The sequence below is a fragment of the Ornithorhynchus anatinus genome, chromosome 17, assembly GCF_004115215.2.
Source record: "Ornithorhynchus anatinus isolate Pmale09 chromosome 17, mOrnAna1.pri.v4, whole genome shotgun sequence".
NCBI lineage: Eukaryota > Metazoa > Chordata > Mammalia > Monotremata > Ornithorhynchidae > Ornithorhynchus > Ornithorhynchus anatinus.
The window spans coordinates 17,654,573-17,678,488 of record NC_041744.1 but is presented as its reverse complement, the minus strand read 5'-3'; the positions used below and the strand labels follow the sequence as shown (position 1 = coordinate 17,678,488).

General features: G+C 60.5%; 1 protein-coding gene across 1 annotated transcript in view; it reads right to left on the bottom strand.

Moving 5' to 3' along the window:
* GRIK1 (glutamate ionotropic receptor kainate type subunit 1) overlaps positions 1-21,983 on the bottom strand; it is a 37,133-nt gene extending 15,150 nt beyond the window's left edge. The window contains exons 1-12 of the mRNA XM_039914550.1: positions 21,944-21,983; positions 21,821-21,833; positions 21,571-21,633; positions 20,985-21,095; positions 14,278-14,429; positions 12,742-12,921; positions 7,290-7,556; positions 4,752-5,009; positions 3,830-4,011; positions 2,416-2,469; positions 1,579-1,752; positions 556-699 (exon numbers count right to left, since the gene is read on the bottom strand). Of these exons, the coding sequence (XP_039770484.1) occupies positions 556-699; positions 1,579-1,752; positions 2,416-2,469; positions 3,830-4,011; positions 4,752-5,009; positions 7,290-7,556; positions 12,742-12,921; positions 14,278-14,429; positions 20,985-21,095; positions 21,571-21,633; positions 21,821-21,833; positions 21,944-21,983 (1,638 nt within the window). The remainder of the gene's footprint in view (positions 1-555; positions 700-1,578; positions 1,753-2,415; positions 2,470-3,829; positions 4,012-4,751; positions 5,010-7,289; positions 7,557-12,741; positions 12,922-14,277; positions 14,430-20,984; positions 21,096-21,570; positions 21,634-21,820; positions 21,834-21,943) is intronic.
* Between the last annotated feature and the right edge of the window lie 1,933 nt (positions 21,984-23,916).

The following is a 23,916-nucleotide window of genomic DNA, read 5'->3' as shown; positions in this document are numbered from 1 at the left end:
CCCCGGCGGCCCACAGCCGACAAGTGGTGAAGGCAGGATCAGAACCCATGTCTTTCTGACTCCCAGGTCCGTGCACTATCCATTAGACCTCGCTGCTGCTCCCCGCCCGTGCAGAGGACGGTCTCAGGGTCCTGGTGTCCCTCCCCGCTCCCTCTCTCTCTCTCTCTCTCTCTCTCTCTATCCCTCCCCACCCCCGACTTCGCCTTCCTCCCCGAGAGCTCCCTTCGACCTCTGAGGCCGCACCCCAACTCAACCTCAAAGCGTCCTGGGTCCCGTTCTTCCCTCGGCTGCCGCGTGACGGGATGCTCACCCTGACGGCTCCACCCCCGCGCCCCTAATGAACGCTGGACACCCCGGACTCCAACTCGCCTTGGCCAGTTTGCCGTCCGAGAAGTGAAAAACCTCACTTCTCCTGGCGAAAGGAAGCCCAGCCCCCCGAGGACCTGGACCCATCCAGCCACGGGGGCCGAGGCAGGTGAGTTGAGTGAGTGGAGGCGGGGCGGGATGTGGGGGCGGACCGGAGGAGGGAGAGCGGGAGGAGAGGGGGAAACTCGCCTCCTTGATGAGGTTCATGAACTTGGGTCCGGAGTGCCAGGGCCGGTGCCGGTGACACTGCAGGGAGCTGACGGCCACCTGGGCCGCGCGCTGAAGGGCCACGGCCACCACGTGCACGGCGTCGTACATCAGGGCGGCCTCCGTCTGCGGAGAAACGGGCACGTCGCCGGGGCCCCGCGGTGCCCGCCTGCGCTTCTGTCTCTGTACCCCGCCGGCTCGGCCTCTTCCGGCGGGAGCCGGACTGGCCCCGAGGCCCTCGGGGTACGCCCTCGGCCTGCCCCGTCCTCCCCCCAGTGGGAGCTTCTCGAGAGCCGTGGCCGTGGCCTCCGCTTCCACCGCCTGTTCCCAAGCCTTCGGCTCAGCGCTCCGCAGACGTCAGGGGTCCAGTGCAGCGCACCCAGCGCAGAGCACCCAATACGCCTGACCTTCCTCCAGTGACTCAGAGCAGACTATCCAACAGCCCTGACTCTCCCCCGCTGACTGAACGTGGACCGTCCGATAGCCCCGGCTCTCCCCTTTCTATCCCTGACCCTTTTTCGGTGACCGAGTGTGACTCATCCAACAGCCTTGACTCTCCCCTGTCCAACCCTGAGTCTCCCCGAGTGACCCAGCACAGACTGGTCAACGATCTTGACTCTCCCCTCCCTCTCCCTGACTCTCCCCCGTGACTGAAGACGGACCATCCGATACTTCTGACTCTCCCCCGTCGCTCCCCGACTCTCCTCCAGTGACCAAACGTGGAGCATCCAATACCCCTGACCCTTCTCTCTCCCTCCTCGGCTCTCCCCGGTAATCGAACGCGGGCCATCCGACAGCTCCGCTCTCCCCTCGTCCTCCCCGACTCTCACCTCGGTGACCGAACACGATCCGTCTGACACCCCTGACTCTCCCCGGTGACCAAACACAGACTGTCCCCCGGACAGCCACCCAGATCTGAGATCTTCCACGCGCTCCTCCCTTGCCCCGGGCCTCAACCCTGACCCCCGAGCGGTCAGCGGACCGGTTCCGGGCGGGCCCACTGACCGTCATCATCCCATCCAGCAGGCCGGTCTCCAGCGTGGGGGGAGCCCGCAGCCTCTCCACCGACCACCTGTCGACGAGGGCGGACACCTGCGGGTGGTCGACGTTCAGCAGGCGCAGGCCGGTCACGTTCACCCCGCAGTACCGGTACGGCTCCAGGTCCAGCGCGAACAGGTCCTGCGGACGACGGGGAGAGCGGAGCCGACTCTGGCATCCTCGGGCCAGGTGAGATGCTGGCGCCGGCCTGACCGGCACGATACCGTTTTCGTTTCTCTTGCCCGGTGGTTTTTGGACACCGGATGTGGCTCTACGTCCCCTGTCCCCTCAGAACCGAGGGCTGCCCGCCTGGAGGCTTTCCCGGTCCATCCGCCCACCCCGGGGGCCGGCACCGGTCGCAGCTCGCCCCGTCTCCGGAGAGACGGCCCTCCAGTCCCGAGGGCTGCGTCCGGCCGGGAAGAAAACCGTGGCTTGGGGGCAGCGGGAAAGGTTCGTTCCCGGTAGTTCCCCTCTCCCGGGCTCCGGGGCCCGCTCTCTGGTCCGGCCGGGAGTTCCCGGGCCAGGCCGGAGGCGCGTTTCCCCGAGGCGTGGCACGGCTGCCTGAGGAGCGTGCCCCGGGGTGTGGACACCCGAGTGCCGGGGCCCCAGCAGGGAGGGCGATGGGGCCGGCGGCCCGCCGGTTTCTAGCTGTGGGGGCCACCCCGTCGTTCCCCTACAGCAGTCGGGGCTGGGCTCCGGCCAGGTCTCCGACCAGACCCGTGAGCTTATCTGAGGGACCCCGGGGCCCCGCGGAGGCCGGCCCTCCCGATCCGATTCCCCACCGGGGGAAGGCGTGGTCCTTACCAGCGTGGTAAAGAAGTAGTGATAGTATTCGGTCATCATGCCCATGGAGAGAATCTAGAAATCCATCAACGAATAGCCCGGGTGAATCTCCCGTTCCCCCGGCAGCGCAGCTCCCACCCCTCCGGACAGGTTCCCCTGGGCCTGTCCGTGCCCGGATGGGGCGGAACCTTGGGAACGCCACATCTTGGACTTAGACCGGGAAGAAACGGGGGGGGGGGGGGGGCGTCGATCTGTACAATGACCACCAGGAACTCGTCCGACGGTCCGTGGCCCTGTTTCGCTCTGGCCCAGCGGGACGAGTGAGGTTTGAGGCCTTGACTCGTGACCCCCAAGATAGGGGAGTTCCCCGGGCCCCACCCGCCCTCACAGCCGGGAGACAGCGAGACAGCTCACCTCCTCAGTCACTGGTATTTATTGAGCACTTACTGTGGGCGGAACACTGTACTGGGCATTTGGGAGAGAACGGAACAAGAGAGTCGGTAGACGTGATTCCTGCCCTCAGTCTACTTTGTCTTAATCTTCCTCCTCCTCCTGCTCCTCTCTGCCGCCCTTGACCCCTCGGACCGCTCCCTTCTCTCGGAAACACTGTCTTACCCGGGGTTCATCTGACACGGTCCTCTCTCCTGGTTCTCCTCCTTTTTTTTATGGTATTCATTAAGCGCTCATTATGCGTGAAGCCCTCTTCTACAGGCCCAGTTAGATACAGGGCTATCAGGTTGGACCCAGTACCTTTCCCACATGGGGCTCATAAATAGGAGGGAGTAGGATCTAATTCCCATTTTACGGTTGGAGAAACTGAGGCACAGAGAAGTGAAGTGACGTGCCAATGGTCACACGGCAAGCAATTGAGAGAGCTGGGGTTAGGACCCAGGTCGTCCGACTCCCAGGCCCACGTTCTTCTCATTAGGGGTCAGACTCCTTCCTCCCCCGGCTCTCGGTCTCCCTCGCCGGCCCCTTCTCTGCTTCCCACTCCCTAACCTTGGGCGTCGGTCAATCCGTGGTGTTGATTGAGCGCTTTCAGCGTGCGGGACACTGTACTAAACGGCAAGGCGGCGAGATGGGCGAGGGAGGGACCGGGGAGGCCGGAGGAGGGGCCTGGAATTGAGGGGAGGGGAGGGAAAGGGAGGGAGCCTGGATTCGACGATCGGTCGTTCCCCGGAATGTGGGAAGCGAATCGTAACGATCCCGATACGGTCGATGGATGGATCGGCTGATCGGTCCTCGGGCTGGGAGACAGGGAGGGACCGGGATGAGGCTTTCCGTTTCACAGAGGAGGGGACGGAGGCCCAGGGGGGTTCAGCAACTTGCCCAAGGTCACGGGGCGCGAGCCCGGGGCAGGGCTGGCCCTAGAACCCGGGACTCTCGCTCACGCCGGTCATCCCGCGCCAGGCCCCCACCCCCTCCAGCTCCCAACCTGTTTGAGGACGTCGGCCGCCGTTTCGCGGGAGCAGTCGAATATCACGTAGAACTCCTTGGCCTTCTTCATCTCCTTCAGCAGGGGCCTGGCGTCTTTGTTCGCGGCGGGCAGCTGACGGATCCTGATCTTGATGTTGTATCTGGACGGGGCTTTGATCAGCTCCTGCAGGCGGAGGAGCCCTGGGGGACCCACCGCCGGTCAGGCCCGGGCCGCCTGGGCTATTTGAGGAGCGCCCCCTCGCTCGCACGCAGCAGGCTGGGGCGCGGACCAGGGGTCGAGGAGGACCCGTTGCCATCCCCTAGGGAGCTGTAGGTGTGGGGAAGCCCGGGCTTCCCCGGCAGGGACGGAGACGGGGACGGTTGCGGACTGGGATCCCGTCTGTCACGGGCTGGGCTCGGGGCCCCAGCCGGGTTCCTCCGGTGGCTGACCAGCCTCTGGGCCCTGGCGTCCGGCTCCTACGGTCTATGCCCGGGGCAGGGGGTGCTGGGCCCGTCTCTCACGGCCTCCCTGCAGCAGGAGTTGGGGGAGGTGTTCATCTTCTTCTCCCGGACCCGGGGCTCCGCCACCCCAGGCACCCCACCCCCCAGGACTCTGGACTGCAGCCTCAGCTTCTCCGGGGGACACTGTAAGCTCCACGTTGGCCGGAGATGTTTCTGCTATACTGTTTGTTACACTGTCCTCCCCAAGAGCTTAGTATACTGCTCTGCACACAGTAAGCGCTCGGTAAATACGACTGACTGACAGACTGACCGAATAGGGCAGATCGGGGGCACTGGGTTGAGCTTCAGGGTCTTTAGGTGGCACGGGGAAAACCCCACGGACACACTCGGGTGTGCACATCCGGTCCCCCTCGTCCTCCCTGAGGCAAAACCACCCTCCTGGCCGCCGGCACCACCCAGGGTGCCGGCGGGTACCCCACCTGTGCTGTCCTCGTACACGATGGTCACGGCCTTCCAGTTGTAGTAGAGGACCAGGTCCAGCACGGCCCGGCTGATGGCGGAGAAGTCGGGGTGGAGGTTGACGTAGAACAGGTCTCTGGCGTCCGCGCTGGGGTGCTTCCAGCGGGTCTGGATGTGCGGGACCTCCAGGGCGTTGCAGACGGACTGCACGGCGCTGACGGCCGAGCCGTGAGAGGGACCGAACAGGGCCGCCACGCCCAGGGCCAACTGGTCACACGCTGCGACGCCCGGACCGAGGCGGAGGCACGGGCCACGGAGACGCGGAGCGGCGCACGCAGAAACACGGGCAGAAAGACCAAGACAAACAACGAGACCCTCAGAGAAGGAGGCAGGATGAGGCCGAGGCCCGGAGAGGCAGAGGGAGGGAAGGGGACGGAACGTGAGCCGTCGTGAACACGCCGACTGCCCCCTTGGCTGTGGGCCCCCCCCCCCCCGCCATCTGTCCCCCACCCCGTCTGTGACCCGTGAGTGGGCAGAGCGTGTCGGGGTGGGCTCTGAGGAGGCGACAGCTCTTGGTTCGATGTCTCTGAGGGCATCGGGCCGGGCCTGACCTCCGAGGGCCAACTCGGAGTCAACCCTTCCTTCCCTTGGGCTTTCGGAGCTGTGCCTTGCGTGAGGGAGAGGAGCGTGGGACGTTTAGACTTGAAGATCAACCCAGACCCGTGCTGGCCCCCAACCCTGGCTCTGCGTTGCGGTCCCCGGGCGGAGCAGGAGGTCGAAGGTCATCCCGGAACCCCGCCGGCCCCCCACCTCGGGTCTAAGCTGTGGCTTCCGAGAGGAGGAGCGTGAGCGTCGTCTCGGACCCGTGCGGGTCCCCCACCCTGGATCGGTGGCGTTGCCCCCGGGTGGAGGAGGAGGTCGGGGGTCGGCCCGGACCTGTGCCAACCCCGTTCCCCGGGTCCGAGCCGTGCTCTCCCAGCGGAGGAGGCTGAAGGACAGTCCGGACCCCCGCCGGCCTCCCGCCTTGGGTCCGCCCTGTGGTCCCCGGGCGGAGGAGGAGGTTAAAGGTCACTCCGTGCGGGTCTGAGGGCCTGAAGCCCCAGCTGCGCGGTGAGCCCTGCCGGTCAGCAGGCCCGAGGCGCGGCCAACCGCGAAGCCGTGACCTGCCGGCCCCGAGGTGGCCCGTGTGCCCCGACCTGGCTGGGGTCGGTCGGCGGGGAGAGGAGACCGAAGCTTCGGTTCTCTCCTCTGCACCCGGGCTGGGCCGGCAGGTCACGGAGCGGAGGGCCCAGGTGGGGCTCCCTCTCGGGGCGGGGACTGGGAGTCGAGACCCGGGTTCTAGTCCCAGCTCTGCCTCCAGCCTGCTGCGTGATCCCCGACAAGTCACTTCACCTCCCTGGCCCTCGATCTCCTCATCTTTAAAACAGCTTAGTGAGCGGAGAGCGAGGGACTCCTCCCGGCTCTGGCTCTGCCCTGCGGTTTGACCTCAGGAGAGCCATTTAACCTCTCCGGGTCTCATCTGTGGCCCATCCTTAGAACAGAGATAAGATTCCTGGTCTTCCTCCCTTTGAGATGGTGCAGGAGTGGGACAGTGTGGGCTCTGCTTATCCGTTTCTATCCCAGCTCTCGACGTACGGCCGAGACGCAGCATGGCGTAGCAGTTACGGCGCGGGCCTCGGACTCAGGGTGTGGCTTCTAATTCCGGCTTTGAGCAAGTCACTTTGCTCCTCTGGGCCTCAGTTCCCTCGTCTGTCAAAGAGGGATTGAGACCGTGAGCCCCAAAGGGAGGGCTCGGTGGAGAGAGCCCGGGTTTGGGAGCCGGAGGTCGTGGGTTCTAATCCCGGCTCCGCCACTTGTCAGCTGCGTGACTTTGGGCAAATCACTTCACTTCTCTGTGCCTCAGTTACCTCATCTGTAAAATGGGGATAAAGACCGTGAGCCCCAGGTGGAACAACCCGATAACCTTGTATCTGTGCCAGCGCATAAAACAGTGCTTGGCACATAGTAAGCACTTAACAAATACCACCATCATCATCATAATAATAATAATAATACTCATATGGGACGAGGGACTGTGTCCAACCCGATTTGCTTGTATCCACCCCAGAACTTAGTACAGTGCTTGGCACATACTAAGTGCTTAACAAATATAATAATGTTGGCATTTGTTAAGCGCTTACTATGTGAAGAGCACTGTTCTAAGCGCTGAGGTAGATACAGGGTAATCAGGTTGTCCCACGTGAGGCTCACAGTCTACATCCCCATTTTACAGATGAGGGAACCGAGGCCCAGAGAAGTGAAGTGACTTGCCTACAGTCACACAGCTGACGAGTGGCAGAGCTGTGCGACTGTGAAATATCATAATCGTTTATTATTATCCAGCGGTTCCCAATTCCGTCCTGAAACCCATCGCTATTACTCCTGTCGTCCTCAAGAGAACGAGCTGCACGGGCTTGCGTGAGCTCCGAGGGCACGCAGCAGATGTGTGACGGAGCGGTGATTAGAACCCAGGTCCTTATGACTTCCACGCTGCCTCCGGGGGCCTCTCCTCCCCTCACCTCTCCGGGATGCTTCGAAACTATCGAACGGGTTGATCCTCTGGAGGTCGTAGGTCAGAGTGGTGTTGGGCATCAGGGTCCGGTTCCGGTTAACGTTGGCCACTGCGAACTTGAAAGCCATCTCTTCCGCGTTGAGAGGTTCATTCTCCAGTGTCTCAAAGATCCCTCCTGGGAGGAGAGGGCACAGATGGGAAGAAGGACGATAGAGCGAACCCGTGGATCCGTCGATCCATCCATCAGTGGTATTTATTGAGCTCTTGCCGTGTGCTACGTCCCCAAAAGTCTGTCCACTTTGTAAGAACAAGTTAGTTATCTCATCTGTAAAAGGGGGTATCTGTAAAATGGGGATTAAGACTGTGAGCTCCCTGTGGGACAGGGACTCTGTCCAACCTGATTTGCTTGTATCCACCCCAGTGCTTAGAACAGTGCTTGACACATAGTAAACTCTTAACCAACACCATCGTTGTTGTTATTAGGTCAGACACGGTCCCTGTCCCACATGGGGCTCACACTCTAAGTGAGAAGAACAGGTACTCGATCCCCATTTTAGAGTCAAGGAAACGGAGGCACAGAGAATTCAAGAGAGTCGCCCAAGGTCACACAGCAAGCAATTGGGAGAGCCAGGATCTGAACCCAGGTCGTCTGACGCCCAGATCCGGGTTCCTTCCACTAGGCCGGGCTGCTTCTCCGGATAATCCCCGACCAAGCTCTTGGGAAAGTATAGGAGAGTTGGTACTTGAGAGGCTGGGGGCTTCTCTGACCCCCGGTAGCTTCCCAGGCCCATTCCGGAGGGCACAGACCTCTGCTTCCCCTGCCCACGCTGCAGGCTACGGGCTTCTGCTTCCCCTGCCCGTCTCAGACGGCATAAAGGCTTCTGCTTCTCCCGTCCATTCTGCAGGGCACGGGCTCTGCTTCTCCCACCCCAAGCAGATCCAGCCGTCGGGCCGGAATGTCCAGTGATTATTCAACCCCTTGGCCACACACTCGCCTCTCTGGGCCCCTGGCCCTAAGCTGTGAGGGCCATTTGGCGGCAGGAGGTCTGGGGACAGGAGGCTGGTGATGCAAACCGGGGACGGGGGACCGTGGGTGACTTGGGGAGCAAAGCAAACGGCCAACCTGGAGCCGGACTGAGAAATCCAGAGGCTGGCGGGGTGGGGGGAGGAAGAGGATGGGGAGGAGGCAGGTCTGGTCTCCGGCCAAGGCAGAGAGGAGGCGGGTGGCTCAGAGTCCCTCTGTCCGAGGGGGCCCCGATGGGCCGGTCGTGAATTAAATATCATTTCCCCAGAGCCGGGTGGGTTTTCCATAAGGCGCTTAGAGGCATATGGCTTCATTAGCTCCGTGCACGTCCGCGCTCATCCCAGGAGGCCCGGGCCTGATCCCAACCCCGCTCTGCCCACCCAGCGCTTAGGGCACACTCAGTGCCTATCACGGGTGGGCACGGTGCTCTACTGGACAGCTAGTAATCATAATAATCACTGTGGTATTTGTTAAGCGCTATGTGCCAGGCTTACTTTAGTAAGCGTTGGGGCCGATACAAGCAAATGAGGTTGGACATAGTCCAGCATGGAGCTCACGGGCTTAATCCCCATTTTACAGATGAGGGAACTGAGGGACAGAGAAGCGAAGCACACTGCCCAAGGTCCCACAGCAGACAGGAGGGGGAACCGGGATTAGAACCCATGACCTTCTCACTCGCAGGCCCGCGCTCTATCCACCAGGCCATGCTGCTTCCCCAACTGTGTGCAGAACACTGGGACGGGTGGGACGGGTGCCTACTGTCTGCAGACTGCTCTACTGGGGTGCATAGTTACCGTATTCAGAGTGTTGTACTGGGCACCTAGCTCTATAGTAGTCAAGGTATCTGTTAAGCATTTACTATGCGGGAAGCACTGTGCTAAGCCCTGGGGTAAAAATAGACTGTGGACTGTAAGCTTGTTGCGGGCAGGAAACATAAAGTACTCTCCCAAGCACTTAGTACGGGGCTCCGCACACAGTAAGAACTCAGTAATAAGAATAACGATAATTGCGGTATTTGTTAAGTGCTTTACTATGCGCCAAGCACCGTATTAAACGCTGGCGTGGATTCAAGCAGATTGGGTTGGGCAAAGTCCCTGCCCCGTGTGGGGCTCACAGTCTCAATCCCCATTTTGCAGATAAGGTAACTGAGGCACAGAGAAGTACAGTGATTCGCCCAAGGTCTCACAGCAGACTTGGGGCAGAGCCCGGATTAGAACCCAGGTGCTTCTGATTTCCAGCCCCGCCAGTTCTATCTACTAGGCCAAGAACATTTCCTGCCTAAAATGAGTTTATAGACTAGAGAGAGAGATCTAAGATTGTAGAATCTACACCTTTGCAGGGCCGCCTCCAGTCTGCTTTAGCGTTATCTATGCTAAAATGAAATCTCTATCTCTCCATTATATTCAGGTCAGTCAAAACACTTCCCAAGTTGGGGGCTGGGGAGGGTAAACCCTAGTCAATTTAGGGGCATTATATGATGATGGCATTTATTAAGCGCTCACTATGCATCAAGCCCTGTTCGGTTCATTCGGTCATTCCACTGTATTGACTGAGGGCTCGCTGTGTGCAGAGCACTGTACTAAGCCCTTGGGAAGCTACAACAGTGAACAGACATATTCCCCGCCCCGAATTAATTTAAAGTCTAGAGATGGGAGGGCCAGGCATCAGTGCAAAATAAAATAAACGACAGGTAGGGACATAAGTGGTGTGGGGCTGGGAGGGGGGAGGAATAAAGGGAGCAAGTCAGGGCGATGCAGGAGGGAGTGGGAGGAGAGGAAAGGGGGGATGAGCCTGGGAAGGCTTCCTGGAGGAGATGGGCCTTCGATAAGGCCTCGGAATGGGGAAGAGTAGTTAGTTGTCTGTCGCATTTGAGCGAGGAGCGAAAAGGGCGGGCTCTTCTCAACTCTGGGGTAGATGGAAGTTTATCGGGATGGAAGCAGCCCCTGTCCCACATGGGGATCCCAGTGTTAATCCCCCTTTTACTGATGAGGGAACTGAGGCACAGAGAAGTGAAGTGATTTGCCCAAGGTCACCCAGCAGAAAGCGGTGGAGCAGTGAGAGGCTGTAAAAACTACCCCGACAGAGAGAGGCAACCTGGCTTAGCGTTAGCCTCCCCTGACCTTGTCACCAGCCCTCCGATTTTTTCTGGTTCTTGTGCGTGAACCTTGTAGTCCTCTGAGTCACCAATCTTCTAATTTCTTTTTTCCTGGTATTTGTTAAGCACTTATACCAGCCACTATACTAAGTGCCGTGGTCGATTAAAAACTAAGCAGGTTGAACACAGTCCATATCCCCACTTGGGGCCCGGCGTCTGTCTTCTCCGCTTCTAGACTGTGAGCCCGTTGTGGGCAGGGATCGTTTCTATCGGTTGCCGAACTGTACTTCCCAAGCGCTTAGTACGGTGCTCTGCGCACAGTCAGCGCTTAATAAATGTGACGGAATGAAAGAATCTTAATCCCCATTTTACAGATGAAATAGCCGGTACAACGCAGCAGATGAGTGGCGAAGCCGGAATTAGAACCCAGATCCCCTGACTCCCAGGCCCATGTTCTTTTCATGAGGAGAGAGGCAATATTTTCCAGGAGGGCTCCAGGAAGGGTTACGGATTTCACCTCTCGGCCCTAGCGCCAGACGAAACAGGGTCAGACGGAGGCGCCTCAGGAGTGGGAGGTGGGCCAGAGCGCCAGAGGGGAACTATACCGGCCCGTCGATCTGTCAGTCGTATCTATTGAGCGCTTACTGTGCGCAGACGACCGCGCTAAGCTCTGGGGAGAGTACGGTAGAGCAGAGTTATAGGCACGTTCCCCACCGACAGCGAGCTTACGGTCGAGAGCGGGAGACAGACATTAATATCAATAAATGACAGATACGGACCTAAGTGCTGGGGGGGCTGGGGGAGGGGTGAATGAAGAGTGCAAATGCCAGTATAAAAGTGATGCCGAAGGGAGTGGGAGAAGAGGAAATGAGGGCCTAGCCAGGGAAGATCTCTTGGAAGAGATCTCCCTTGAATAATAATGTTGGTATCTGTTAAGCGCTTACTATGTGCGAAGCACTGTTCTAAGCGCTGGGGTAGACACAGGGGAATCAGGTTGTCCCACGTGGGGCTCCCAGTCTTCATCCCCATTTTACAGATGAGGTCACTGAGGCACAGAGAAGTGAAGGGACTTGCCCACAGTCACACAGCTGACAAGTGGCATAAAACCTGGAAGGTGGGAAGAGTGATGGTCTGTCTGATAAGAAGGAGAAGGGCATTCCAGGTCAAAGGCAGGATGTAGGAGAGAAATTCTAATCCCCGCTCCACCACTTGTCTGCTGTGTGACCTTGGGCAAGTCACTTCACCTCTCTGGGCCTCAGTTACCTCATCTGTAAAATGGGGGTTGAGACTCCGTGCCCCACGTGGGACAGGGACCGTGTCCAACCTGATTTGCTTATATTTATACCAGGGCTTGGCGCAGAGTAAGAGCTCAACGGATACTATTTTATTCTTCTTCTTCTTCTTATTATTTGAGCACGGGAAGCTGGCCAGGGAGTCCTTCTGCTCACCACCCCCGAAAGGTTGGGGACGGTGGTGGTTATGGTGATGGAGGTGGTGGTGATAGTGAGCAGTTGAGAGGAAAGACCACCTACCCACCCCCCACTAAAGTCCATCGTGCGGAGCGCCAGGCCAGAGGGGGAAGAGTGCTCCGTTCCCTCTAGCCTGTAAGGGCCCTCGAGAAGCTGTATGGCCTAATGGATAGAACATTAGTCTGGGCGCGAGAAGGACCCGAGTTCAAATCCGGTTCCCAGCCCTCGTCTGCTGGGTGCCCTTAGGCGAGTCACTTCACTTCTCTGGGCCTCAGTTCCCTCGTCCGTAAAATGGGATTAAGACCGTGAGCCTCGCGTGGACCTGGACCGAGTCCAACCCGATTAGCTCGTATCTATCCCAGCGCTTGTTCCTGGCTCATAGTAAGTGCTTAACAAACACCATATGACGAAAGAGTGGCCGGTGCGGCCCCGGCACCCGTGGTCGCCCGAGGGCAGTGAGGGTCGGGATCACGGTGGGCGAGCAACACCCGTCGCCTCGTCCTGCCCGGCCTCTGAGTCTCCCATTGCCACTGACAAACTGACCCAGTAACGGCATGGTCATCCGGCACCGGTTAGGATGGAGTTGGGAGGGACCATCTGCCCTGGGGGTGGGGAGGTGGGAGGGGGTGGGATGTGTCCTCAATTACGGCTGCAAGTGACCGCCTGTACTCGTGAAAGGCCACGTCCGCCCGCCGCGTCCGCCCACTTCCTCCAAAATAACGTCGGCGCTCGTTCTCACGGCGAATTCCCCCGGATCGCCAGCCACCCGCTCACCCTGTCGGGGAGGGGGAGAGCAGGCCGGACGGGGGCCGGGCGGGCGGGCCTCACCGAGCCCTTCCACTCGCCACCGGCCACGGCCGGGGCAACCGACCCTCCGAGGGGAAGACCCCTCCGGGCTCGGCCCGCTCCCCGGGGCCCCCGTCGCCCACGAGGCCCGAGGGCGGCCCCGTCCGGGCCGAGACCCGGACCCCGGGCGGTTGGCGGCTGGGTCGGTGGTGCCCGCTCCCCGCCTGGGAGCGGCGGGGTGAAGACCCACAGGCTGAGGTAGCAGCTGTCAAGACCCCGCAGAGCAGGGAGTGGTCCACCTCTTTGGATTTCCCGGTAATAATAACAGTGGTATTTGTGAAGCGCTTACCCTGCGCCAGGCACTGTACTGAGGGCTGGCTCGGACACAAAAAGTTCGCGTTGGACAAAGTCTCTGTCCCACACGGAGCTCACCGTCCTAATCCCCATTTTCCAGATGAGGGAACTGAGGCCCAGAGAAGTGAAGTGACTGGCCCAGGGTCACACAACAGACAAAGGGTGGAGCGGAGATTAGAACCCAGGTGCTTCTGACTCCCGGGCCCGTGCTCTATCCGCACGACCACGCTGCTTATTAAGGGATCCCCGAGGGGACGAAGGAGGGTTAGCCCCGGTGGCCGGACCCGTCATCGGGACAGTCCATCCACACGGGCCGTACACCAGCTCCGGGCCCTGAAGGGGGTCTCGAGGGGACGGGGACGGGATGCCGGACAAAGCCTCCCTCGCTCATCCGTGCACGTATTTGAGGCTCTCTCTGGCGACGTCCACTGAAAATAGCAGCCCGGCTGGTGTGGGGCTGAGCTGTGGTCCAAAGACAAAGCCAATATTGAGCAGACGCCAGAAATGACCATTGATTGGTTTAGAATGCCTGCCTCCATCCTGGTGGCATCCCAAGCTTCCGGGAGGAGCCCTTGGAGTTAGCGGTACGGAAGACAGAGAAGCAGTGTGGCCTAATAAGAATAATAATGGTATTAAGCGCTTATTATTTGCCAAGCATTCACTCATTCATTCAGTAACATATATTGAGCGCTTACTATGTGCGGAGCACTGTACTAAGCACTTGGAATAAGCACTGGGGTAGTTACTAGTTTATCAGGTTGTCCCACGTGGGGCTCACAGGCTTAATCTCCATTTTACAGACGAGGTAACTGAGGCACAGAGAAGTGAAGCGACTTGCCAAAGATCACGCAGCAGACAAGCGGCAGAGCCGGGATTAGAACCCACATCCTCTGACTCCCAAGCCCGGGCTCTTTCCCCCGAGCCACGCTGCTTCTCTCAGTGGTTAGTTCCTTGCAGCTAGGAGTCTGGCTTGGGAGTCACGAGGACCTGGATTCTAATTCTGACTCCGCCACCTGTCTGCTGTGTCACCTCGGGCAAATCGCTTTATTTTTCTATGCCTCAGTTACCTCCTCTGTAAAATGGGGATTAGACTGTGAACCCCATGTGGGACAAGGACCGTGTCCAACCGTGGATCTAGCCCGGCGCTTAGTACACCGCCTGATGCACGGTAAGCGCTTAAATACCATCAAGAAAAAAGTTGGGGGCGGGGGCCTCCTTCCGTGACGTGGCAGGCACCGGTGACAACCCTGAGCTTGGCCCCCATCACTGCCCCCGGCCCGAGTAAATCCCATGAGCCAGGTCTGTGTGGTGTCGGGCAAGGCCGCGGTGCCCACGCTCTCCCGAAGCAGCCGGGTGCCCTGAGCCGTCAGGAGTCGGGCGCCAATCGAGCGACCGGGCTCCGGAAACTCCCAGCTGGATCTAGGGTGCGAGAGGAGGGCAGGGCGAAGAGGGAGCAGGTGCCAGGGTCACCAGAAACCCCAGACCGGTGCCAGCCAGCCAGGGCACAGATGTCTAAGAGACCTCCAGGAGCCAGCTGACCGTCCCCCGCTTGTCTAGAGGGGAAGTTGTTTTGATTTCGTTCTTTCACCTGTAGGAGGGCCACACCTGTGCCCGATTTACTCCACAGCAATCGCCATCTTCATCACAGCCAGCCGCCCACGAGGGCAAGCGGCCCGGCGAGAGCACATCAGACCTAGCGGCGGCTCAGACCCGTTAAATCCACGGTCGCGTGTGGAATCGCAGCTTTACAAATAAGATGATTTTTTTAAGCCTCTGGCCCAATTAGCCTATCGAAATGCGTGTAAATTGTATGTCTTTCTGGACACGTATGCAGAAACAGAGATGAACAGATGGAAACCCGAGCGGGGCCTTAAAGAGGTCATCCAGTCCAATCCCCTGCCTCTGAGCAGGGCAGTCGGCGCAGAGTCTACGCACTGGAGGGAGGGCAGTGAAATCTACGCTGGGTGGTTCCAGCGCCTGGCAGGCACCGATGCCCAGCAGGTGAGGCGGGCGGGACCCCTCGGCCTCCCCCGGAACGCGAGCTCCATCCCGGCTTGGCGTCTGAGGGTGACTTTGGCTTTTGCCCCTCTTGCTAACCCAGAACTTTCTCCCGCCGGTTCTCCGTGAGTCGTCGCCACGCCGAGCTCGGTGGCATCTCTGCCCTCCGCCTTCGGGGGCCGCCTCTGCCTGGGGCTGGGGAGAGGGTGGGACGCGGGGCTGTGGCCTCGGGCACTGGCCCTCTGGGCTAGAGGTGGGCGAAGGGCTAGAGACGGACCCTGGAAAGGTCCTCTGTGCCAAGTCTGGGGGCGTGCTTCCCTCGGACAACTAACAATGATAATAATAATAATAATAACGGTATTAAGTGCTTACTATGTGCCAAGCACTGTTCTAGTCCTGGGGTGAGTAATGATGATAGTTATGGTGTTTGTTAAGCGCTTACTATGTGCAGAGCACTGTTCTAAGCGCTGGGGTAGATCCAGGGTCATCAGATTGTCCCACGTGGGGCTCACATTTTTTTAATCCCCATTTTTACAGATGAGGGAACCGAGGCCCAGAGAAGTTAAGTGACTTGTCCAAGGCCACACAGCAGACAAGCGGCGGAGTCTGGATTAGAACCCACGACCTCTGACTCCCAAGCCCGGCCCCTTCCCACTACAAGCTAATCATCGTCCCAGATGGGGCTCACACTTTTTAATCCCTATTTTACAGACGAGGTTACTGAGGCCCAGAGAGATGAAGTGACTTACCCGAGGTCACAGAGCAGACACGGAGCAGAGCCAGGATTAAAACCCGGGACCTAATGACTCCCAGGCCCGTGCTCTGACAACTAAACCATGCTGCTTCCCATCCCAGATGGGGCTTAATCTCTCAGCTTCCTACCCTCCTCCTAGAGATCTCGCAAGCTACCCCCTCTTCCAGGAAGCCTTCCCCCACCAGGCAGTCCAGCCCCCAGGAATCCAGACAGCAGCGGGGTCCGGCGGAGCGAGGGTGCGGATGGGAGTCGGCTGACCCGGCGACCACTCCTGGCTTTGCCCCGGACCTGCTGGGCGATCCCAGGTACGTCACCCAATCTCTCTGGGCCTCGACTTCCTCCCCCCGCCGGGATGGTACGAGGGCCGGATGGGAGAATGAAGAATTCACGGTAGGAAATAGGGTGGTCACTCGCACCCGATGCTGTTGGAGACCACCCCCGTCACCGCTCCCGGGCCGTTCGGACCCCATCCCGGCCGGCGAGGGGGGCGCAGGGAAGCGCCGGAGGGATGGGCCCGATATCCCCACCCCGGGCTAGCCCGCTCCCCGCCCCCCACATCGCCGGGAAAGGAGGTGGTGGGTTGGTGCAGCTGCTGCCGGGCGAGGTGCCCGAAGGGGAGGGGTGTGAAGAAGGTGAACCCGGGCGGAGGACGTTCGTGGGGAAGGGTCAGCTGGTCGGGGTCAAAACCTCGCGTGCCCCGGGAGGCGGCCGCCAGCCACCGAAGCGCCAGTGCCGTTGCTGCTGCTGGCAGCTCGGCACGTGGCTCAGCCGTGACCTATCTAATCGGCGACCCGCGCCCGAGGGGCAGTTGTCGGTGAGAAGTGGGAAAACTGACCCGATTTAGCAGCGCTGTGTGATCAGGTTAAACACTGGACGGCCCGTGGCCACCTGTTTCTCACTCACAGGCCTGATGCAGTGACCACCCCCACTCCCGGGACAGGGTGCGGATGGTGACCTCCCCCCCCCCAGGGTGGGATCTGGGTGATGAAAGGGATCTGGGTCGTGGTCCCCCTGCCATGACCCCCCCCATCCCCAGGACGAGATCTGGGCGGCGACCTCCACCCCTCCCGGAGAGGGTCTGGTCACTGACCCCCCCCCCCCCCCCGGGATGGGGTTTGGGCGAAGGTCCCCACCCCTCCCAGTGCCAGCAGGACAAGGTCTGGACGGTGATCTCCACCCCCAGGACAGGGTCTGGGTGACGACCCCAATCCCGGGACAGCGTCCGGGCGGTGGCCACCCTAGGGAAGGTGGCTTCCCCGCTTCCGGTTGGGCTAGGGGCCGTCTGTGTCGGTGGCTTCTAAATAAGGCCTGCGGCCGCGCGCTGTTCAGTCGCCGGCTCCCTGACCTGCTTCAGGTCGGCTACACGACTAGCACAGAGGCAGGTTCCCTGCAGCGCTCTCCAGGCGGGCCTCTGCCTCTTCCCTCGAGAAGGGACTCATCTTCCGGGGATCGTCTCATGTCTGCGGGGCAAGTCACTTGACCCCGGGGCAAGTCACTTCACTTCTCTGGGCCTCAGTTACCTCCTCTGTAAAATGGGGATTAAGACCGTCAGGCCCGCTGGGACAGGGACTGTCCAACCTGATTAATCTGGCATCCACCCCAGCGTTCGGAATAGCGCTTGGCACTTAGTAAGTACTTAGAGCAGCGGCGTGGCTCAGTGGAAAGAGCACAGGCTTGGGAGTCAGAGGTCATGGGTTCGTATCCCGGCTCTGCCACTTGTCAGCTTGTGTGACTGTGGGCAAGTCACTTCACTTCTCCGGGCCTCAGTGACCTCATCTGTATAATGGGCATTTAGATGGTGACCCTCACGGGGGGACAACCTGATGGCCCTGTATCTACCCCAGCGCTTAGAACAGTGCTCTGCACATAGTAAGCGCTTAACAGATACCAACATCGTTGTTGTTGTTAAAAATACCATCATTATTATTATTATTATCATCCATCTCCTACCCCTCCCCACTCACCCAAGGATCGAGGGGACGATATCCGGAAACTTGGGGGAAGGGGATGTTGCTCCCACGTGGGGTCTGAGAACTTCTCCCACCACTGTAGCAAAGAGGCCAGTGGGCAGAGGGTTTTTTAATGGTATTTAATAAGAATAATAATGATCACAATGGCATTTGTTAAGCTGAGATAGAGACAAGCTAATGGGGTTGGACACCGTCCACGTCCCACGCGGGGTTTACGGTCTCAATCCCCACTTCACAAACGAGATAACTGAGGCACAGAAGTGAAGTAATTTGCCCAAGGGCACACTGCAGACGTGGCAGAGTAGGGATTAGAACCCAGGTCCTCCGACTCCCAGGTTTACGCCCTTTCCACTAGGCCACACTGCTTCTCGGAGCAGAAGCAGAGCCCGGGTCAGCGGGGATGGCGGCGTCCCCCCCAAAACTTGGTTTTGCTCCCCGAACGTGGTGTTGGGGTTCGGAATCTTTTATGTCTTTCCTCAGAGGCAGAAACGACAGCCTTTCCCCTCCCCCTGCCATTTCGATTCCCTTCCCTAATCCCGAACCTCAGGCTTAATTCCAGACCAGCGTGATCGAAGGAGAAACTGGGAAGATGGGGACACTCAGGGGCATTCGAAGGTCTGTGCTGGGTCGCTGGGTGGGGAGAATGAGCCTGCTTGTTGTATTGTTCTCTCCCCAGCGCTTAGTACAGTGCTCTGCATAGAGTAAGTGCTCAATAAATGTGACTGAATGACTGTCAGGGATGGAGAGGGGAGAATCAGGATGGTCCATGCTGGGGTCCCTGTCAGGGGCGTTGGGATGGTCAGTGTCGGGTCACCGGAGGGAGAGTCAGGGCTGTTGGCAGGTCGATCCCTGACGGCGAGGGTGAAGCTCCCTCAACCTTCCTGGTGTCCCCTCGGAGTCAGATCCCTGAGCTGATCTAAAGAAATCGAGGGTATTTCTTCCCCATCCTTTATTTTCTTCTCCGTGGGGAATCCCACACTCTTCTCACTGCCCTTAGAATGGGCATCGGTTCCGTCCCCGTAGTGGTTTAGCAAGCAGAAAGGGAAGCGGGAAGAAAGTCTGGGCCGATGGAAAAGCCGCCAAGGTCACGGCTCGGAAAAGGACGTCGACCCACAACAGAGCCGCCTTCTGCCTCCCCCGACCCGGGCCCAGTAGGGAGGCGTGGGCGAGCCCAGGCCCCAAGGGGGCCATTGGCCTGGTTTTTGAGCGGCAGCCCGGTGCGCCGACGCCGTCTCCGCCCCCCGAGGGGGTCTGCGCCCGGCCCCTTCCCTTCAGAAGTTGGGAAGTCGGGTTCATCCGTGAGCGAAAATGGCCGGCTCCCTCGGCCAGTGAAACCCGGGGCCTCGAGGAAGCCAACGCCGGGGTGGGGGTGGTGGAGACGGTAACGGGGGAGTGAGAAGGGGCTGCCCCCCCCTCCATTCTCCACCCCCGTTCCGCTCCCCTCCTCTCCCCCCACCCCCCTTCATCCAATCTGAGGCTCAGTTGGATGAGCGCAGCCTTTCGGGGGGAAAAGGAGATTAGAATCGGTTGTTTCAAATTCCCCGGGGGAGGAGGACGGGGTTTAAGCTGTATCCTGACGGAGAGCTCCGGCCCTTCTTAATTAAAGCCAGTGTGGGTGGACTTGGGCTCTGCCCAGGGAAAGGGCACGGCCTCGGGGGGACAGAACTGCGGGGGGACGGCCATCTGGAGAAGCAGCGTGGCTTATTGGCTAAAGCTCGGGCCTGGGAGTCGGAAGGACCCGGGTTCTAATCCCGGCTCCGCCACGTGTCCGCAGTGGGCAAGTCACTTCACTTCTCTGGGCCTCAGTTCCCTCATCTGTGAAACGGGGATTAAGACTGTGGGCTCCATGTGGGACGGGGACTGTGCCCAACACGATGAACCTGTATCTACCTCCGGCACTTAGAACAGTGCTCGGCACATAGTAAGCGCTGAACGTAGTAAGCGTAAGAGACGCAGCATGGCCTGGTGGCAAGAACACGGACTTGGGAGTCAGAGGAGGTGGGTTCTGATCCCTCTCGGCCACTCGTCTGCTGTGTGACCTTGGGCAAGTCGCTTGACTTCCCTGTGCCTCCGTTATTCCATCTGTAAAATAGGGATCGAGACTGCGAGCCCCGTGTGTATCTGGACAAGTGGTGAAGCGGCGATTAGAACCCACGACCTCTGACTCCCAAGCCCGTGCTCTTTCCACTAAACTGCACCGAGATCCAAGGCTCAAGGAAGAGAGGGCTTCCCTTGTGAGCGGAGGTGGGCGCCGATACCCTGTATCTGCCCCAGTGCTTAGAGCGGTGCTTGGCACCTAGTAAGTGCTTAACAAATACCACGATTACTGTTGTTATAATTATTAACAAGTAGAATAATTATTATTGCTATCAGAGAGAGGGTGCAGGAGCTTGGATCTTAGCGTGGCTTAGGGGCAAGAGCCCGGCCTTGGGAGTCAGAGGTCGCGGGTTCCAATCCCGGCTCCGCCACTTGTCCTCCGTGTGGCTTTGAGCAAGTCACTTCACTTCTCTGGGCCTCGGTTACCTCATCTGTAAAATGGGGGTGAAGACTGTGAGCCCCACCTGGGACAACCTAATAATCTTGTATCTCCCCCAGTACTTAGTACAGAGCTCTGACACAGAGTAAGCGCTTAACAAATACCCTAACCACCACAGTCATTATCAGTCGCTAGACAGCCTTCCACGAATAACCCGGTCCCGCCAAGGGTCGGGAATCTGTTCCTCCGCTAGACTCCAAGCTCTTCGGGGCCGGGAGTGGTGTCTGCTAACTCTGCCGTCCTCTCCACAGTGCTTAGTACAGTGCTCCACAGAGTGCACGTTCAATAAATATTATCTATCTCTAGGCTGCCAGCTTATCGTGGGCAGGGAACTTTACCAGCTCTGTTATATCGTACTCTCCCAAGCACTTAGTACAGTCCCCTGCACAGAGTGAGCACTCTGTAAATACGACTGATCGACTACTATCGATCTGCTGACAGGAAACGACCGGCCGAGGAGACGGACGCCTCTGGACCGGCCGCGGCAAGAGCCCGGAGCCCCTCGAGTCAAGGGGGGTTTCACGGACCAGGTCGGGTGCCCCGGAAGATAGAGACCCCGAACCACGACCAGTCTCTGGCCGTCATCTTCTTGAGGTAGGGCTTGCGGTCAGACACGGCAACCCACCCAGATGGGTAGGAGGGAGAGGTGGGGGGGGGGGGGGATGGGGCGGGCAGGCCACACATCAGGGTTGGAGGCAGGGTCTCGGGGCACCGACCGGGCAGGGAAGGGGGCAGGAATCCGGCCCCGGCCCCCGTAGGGACCCGGTGTCCGCCGGCGGCCCGGCGGGATGTCCGTCCGGGTCCCGCCGCTCTGGGAGACTCCATACCTGGAATTGGGCGGGGATGGGAATTGGCAGGACACGAGGCTGGAGAGAGCGTGGCCCGCACCGTGTTGGCTTGAGCCGCGTCCCACCCAGCCGGGAGCTCGAAGGCGATCCCGCGTGTGCGCACGCAAGCCCGGGCCAACTCCGAAGCTCGCCCACGCTGACCCGCGCGCACCCACCCGCCGACCTGCGGATACACCGACCCGCAGGCGAACCGCCCCCCAGACCCACGCCGAGGCCCGACGACCCAGCCGAACACGCGCGGATCCGTCTGCCGCTGGGCTGCGTGACTCTGGTCAAGTCGCCCAACTTCTCCTTGCCACAGTCACCTCAATCCGTAAAACGGGGACGGAGACCGCGACACGTGGGACGACGTGATGACCGGGCTCGGAACGGCGCGGGGCCCGTAGTGAGCGCTTAAGGTACACCGTCGTCGTCATCAGTCCACACTAACGTCCTCGCACAAACTCACACTCACACGCACGGGGGTAAAGCCAGACGCACACTGACTCGCACCAAAGGCGCGGCGATGCCCGCGGATCTACAGAGAGAAATGCCCACTGACCCACCCGTTAACCCACATGAAGGGTCATCCCTGGCGGGCCGGGCCCGCTCGCCCGGAGAAGGGGGGGAGGACGGGCACGGGGGAGCCCGGGTGTCGGGGGGCCGGGGGTCCCCTTTCCGTCCCGGGCCCCGGGAGCCCCCCGCCCCCACCCCCCGTCACTCACCGATCCTTAGGACCTGCGGGGCGGCGGGGGGCGGTCGTGGGAAAACGCAGCTCAGCAGGAGCAGCAGCAGCGGCGGCGGCGACGACCCCCGGCCCGGGCCGGGACCCCCGCCCCCCTCGTCACCCGTGTCGCCCCCGACCACGCCGGGGACCCTCGCCCCCATGGCCTCACCGCCGGCGCCCCCCGCCCGCCCGGCCCATCGGCTACGGGGGCACCGCCGGCCACCGGGATGGGCAGGCGCCCGGGGCTGGGGCTCGGCCGGTCCTGTCCGCTCCTGTCCCGTCCTGCACGGTCCCGTCCTGTGGGGTCCTGCCCTGTCCGGTCCCGGCCGGGCCGGTCCTGTCCTTCGAGGTCCTGCCCGGTCCGGTTGTGCCCGGTCCGGTTTGGGCCTGCCCGGTCCTGTCCCGACCGGACCCGTCCGGGCTCGAACGGTCCGGTCCGGTCCGGTCCGGTCCTGCCCGGTCTCGTACGGTCCCGTCCGGTCCGATCGTGCCCGGTCCGGTCCTGTCCTGGCCCGGCCGGTCCTCCCCTCCGCCCCGGGCCTCGGGCTGCAGGAGCCGGGCCGCTCCTGCAGTTCCTGGACAGTTCCTGGACAGATAGTGAGCGGCGGGCTACCTACTCGCCGCCTCCTCCTGCTCCTCCTCCTCCTCCTCCTCCTCCTCCTACTCGGGGGTCGGGGGCCGGAGGCGGGGCCGGGCCGGGCCGGGGGGAGGCGGGTCATCGGAGCCGGCCTCGGCACATAGGGAGCGCTTAACACACACGATCGAATGAATGAAGGACTGAATCGATGAATCGATGAATCCCCGTCCCTCCCCCACTGGCCCAATGTGGATTCATCCAATCCTATGTATTAATAATGTTGGTGTCTGTTAAGCGCTTACTCTGCGCCGAGCGCTGTTCTAAGCGCTGGGGTAGGCACGGGGGAATCGGGCTGTCCCACGTGGGGCTCCCGGTCTTCAGCCCCATTTTACAGACGAGGTCACTGAGGCCCAGAGAAGTGAAGCGACTCGCCCAGAGTCACACCGCTGACCAGTGGCAGAGCCGGGGTTCGAACCCATGGCCTCTGACTCCGAAGCCCGTGCTTACTGTGTGCAGAGCACTCTACTAAGCGCTTGCGAGGTTATCAGGTGGTCCCAGGTGGGGCTCACAGTCTTCATCCCCCTTTTACAGATAACAATAATAATGATGTTGGTATCTGTTAGGCGCTTACTATGCGCAGAGCGCCGTTCTAAGCGCCGGAGTAGATACGGGGTCATCGGGTCGTCCCACGTGAGGCTCACGGTAAATCCCCATTTTGCAGATGGGGCGACTGAGGCACCAGAGAAGTGAAGTGACTCGCCCACGGTCGCACAGCCGACGAGTGGCGGGGCCGGGAGTCGAACTCGTGACCTCTGACTCCGAAGCCCAGGCTCTTTCCACTGAGCCGAGCTGCTTCCCCTGATGAGGTCACTGAGGGCGCGGAGAAGATGCGACTTGCCCCAAGTCACGCAGCGGACGAGTGGCGGAGCCGGGATTAGAACCCACCACCTCTGACCCCCAAGCCCGGGCTCTTGCCGCTAAGCAACGCTGCTCTTCGACACCCTCGACACCCTCAATTCGTGGATCGCCCAACACCCTCGACGCTCCCTTCTCCCTCCCTGCCTGTCCCCCCGGTGACCCAGCCCGGACGGTCCTACACCCCTCATTTTCCTTCTAGAAACTGGAGTTCACAGAAACCGAGGTCCAGCAAGGTGGGGTTGGCCTAATTTTTAAAATAAAATCAGGAGAGCCGGGCACTGGCCTTGAATTTCATCCCCTGTGACAGGCGGGCAGCCGAGGCCACCGGGACCACTGCCTTCCACTGAGACCTCTCGCGGACGCCGAGAACACCTTGAGGTCCGTCCTTTGGCCGTCTGCAGTCTTCTCTGGACCTCGAAGATTAACGTCCAGGTACCCGGCTCCGTCGTGGACCTACTCGTGGTGACAGGTGACAGCTTTGGGCGTGCGGGATGAGCGTCTTCTCCTCTCGCGCCCCGGGCCCACCTCCTCCCAGAGGCCTTCCCTGACTGCGCCCTCCTTTCCTCTTCTCCCGCTGCCTTCTGCCTCGCCCTGGCTCG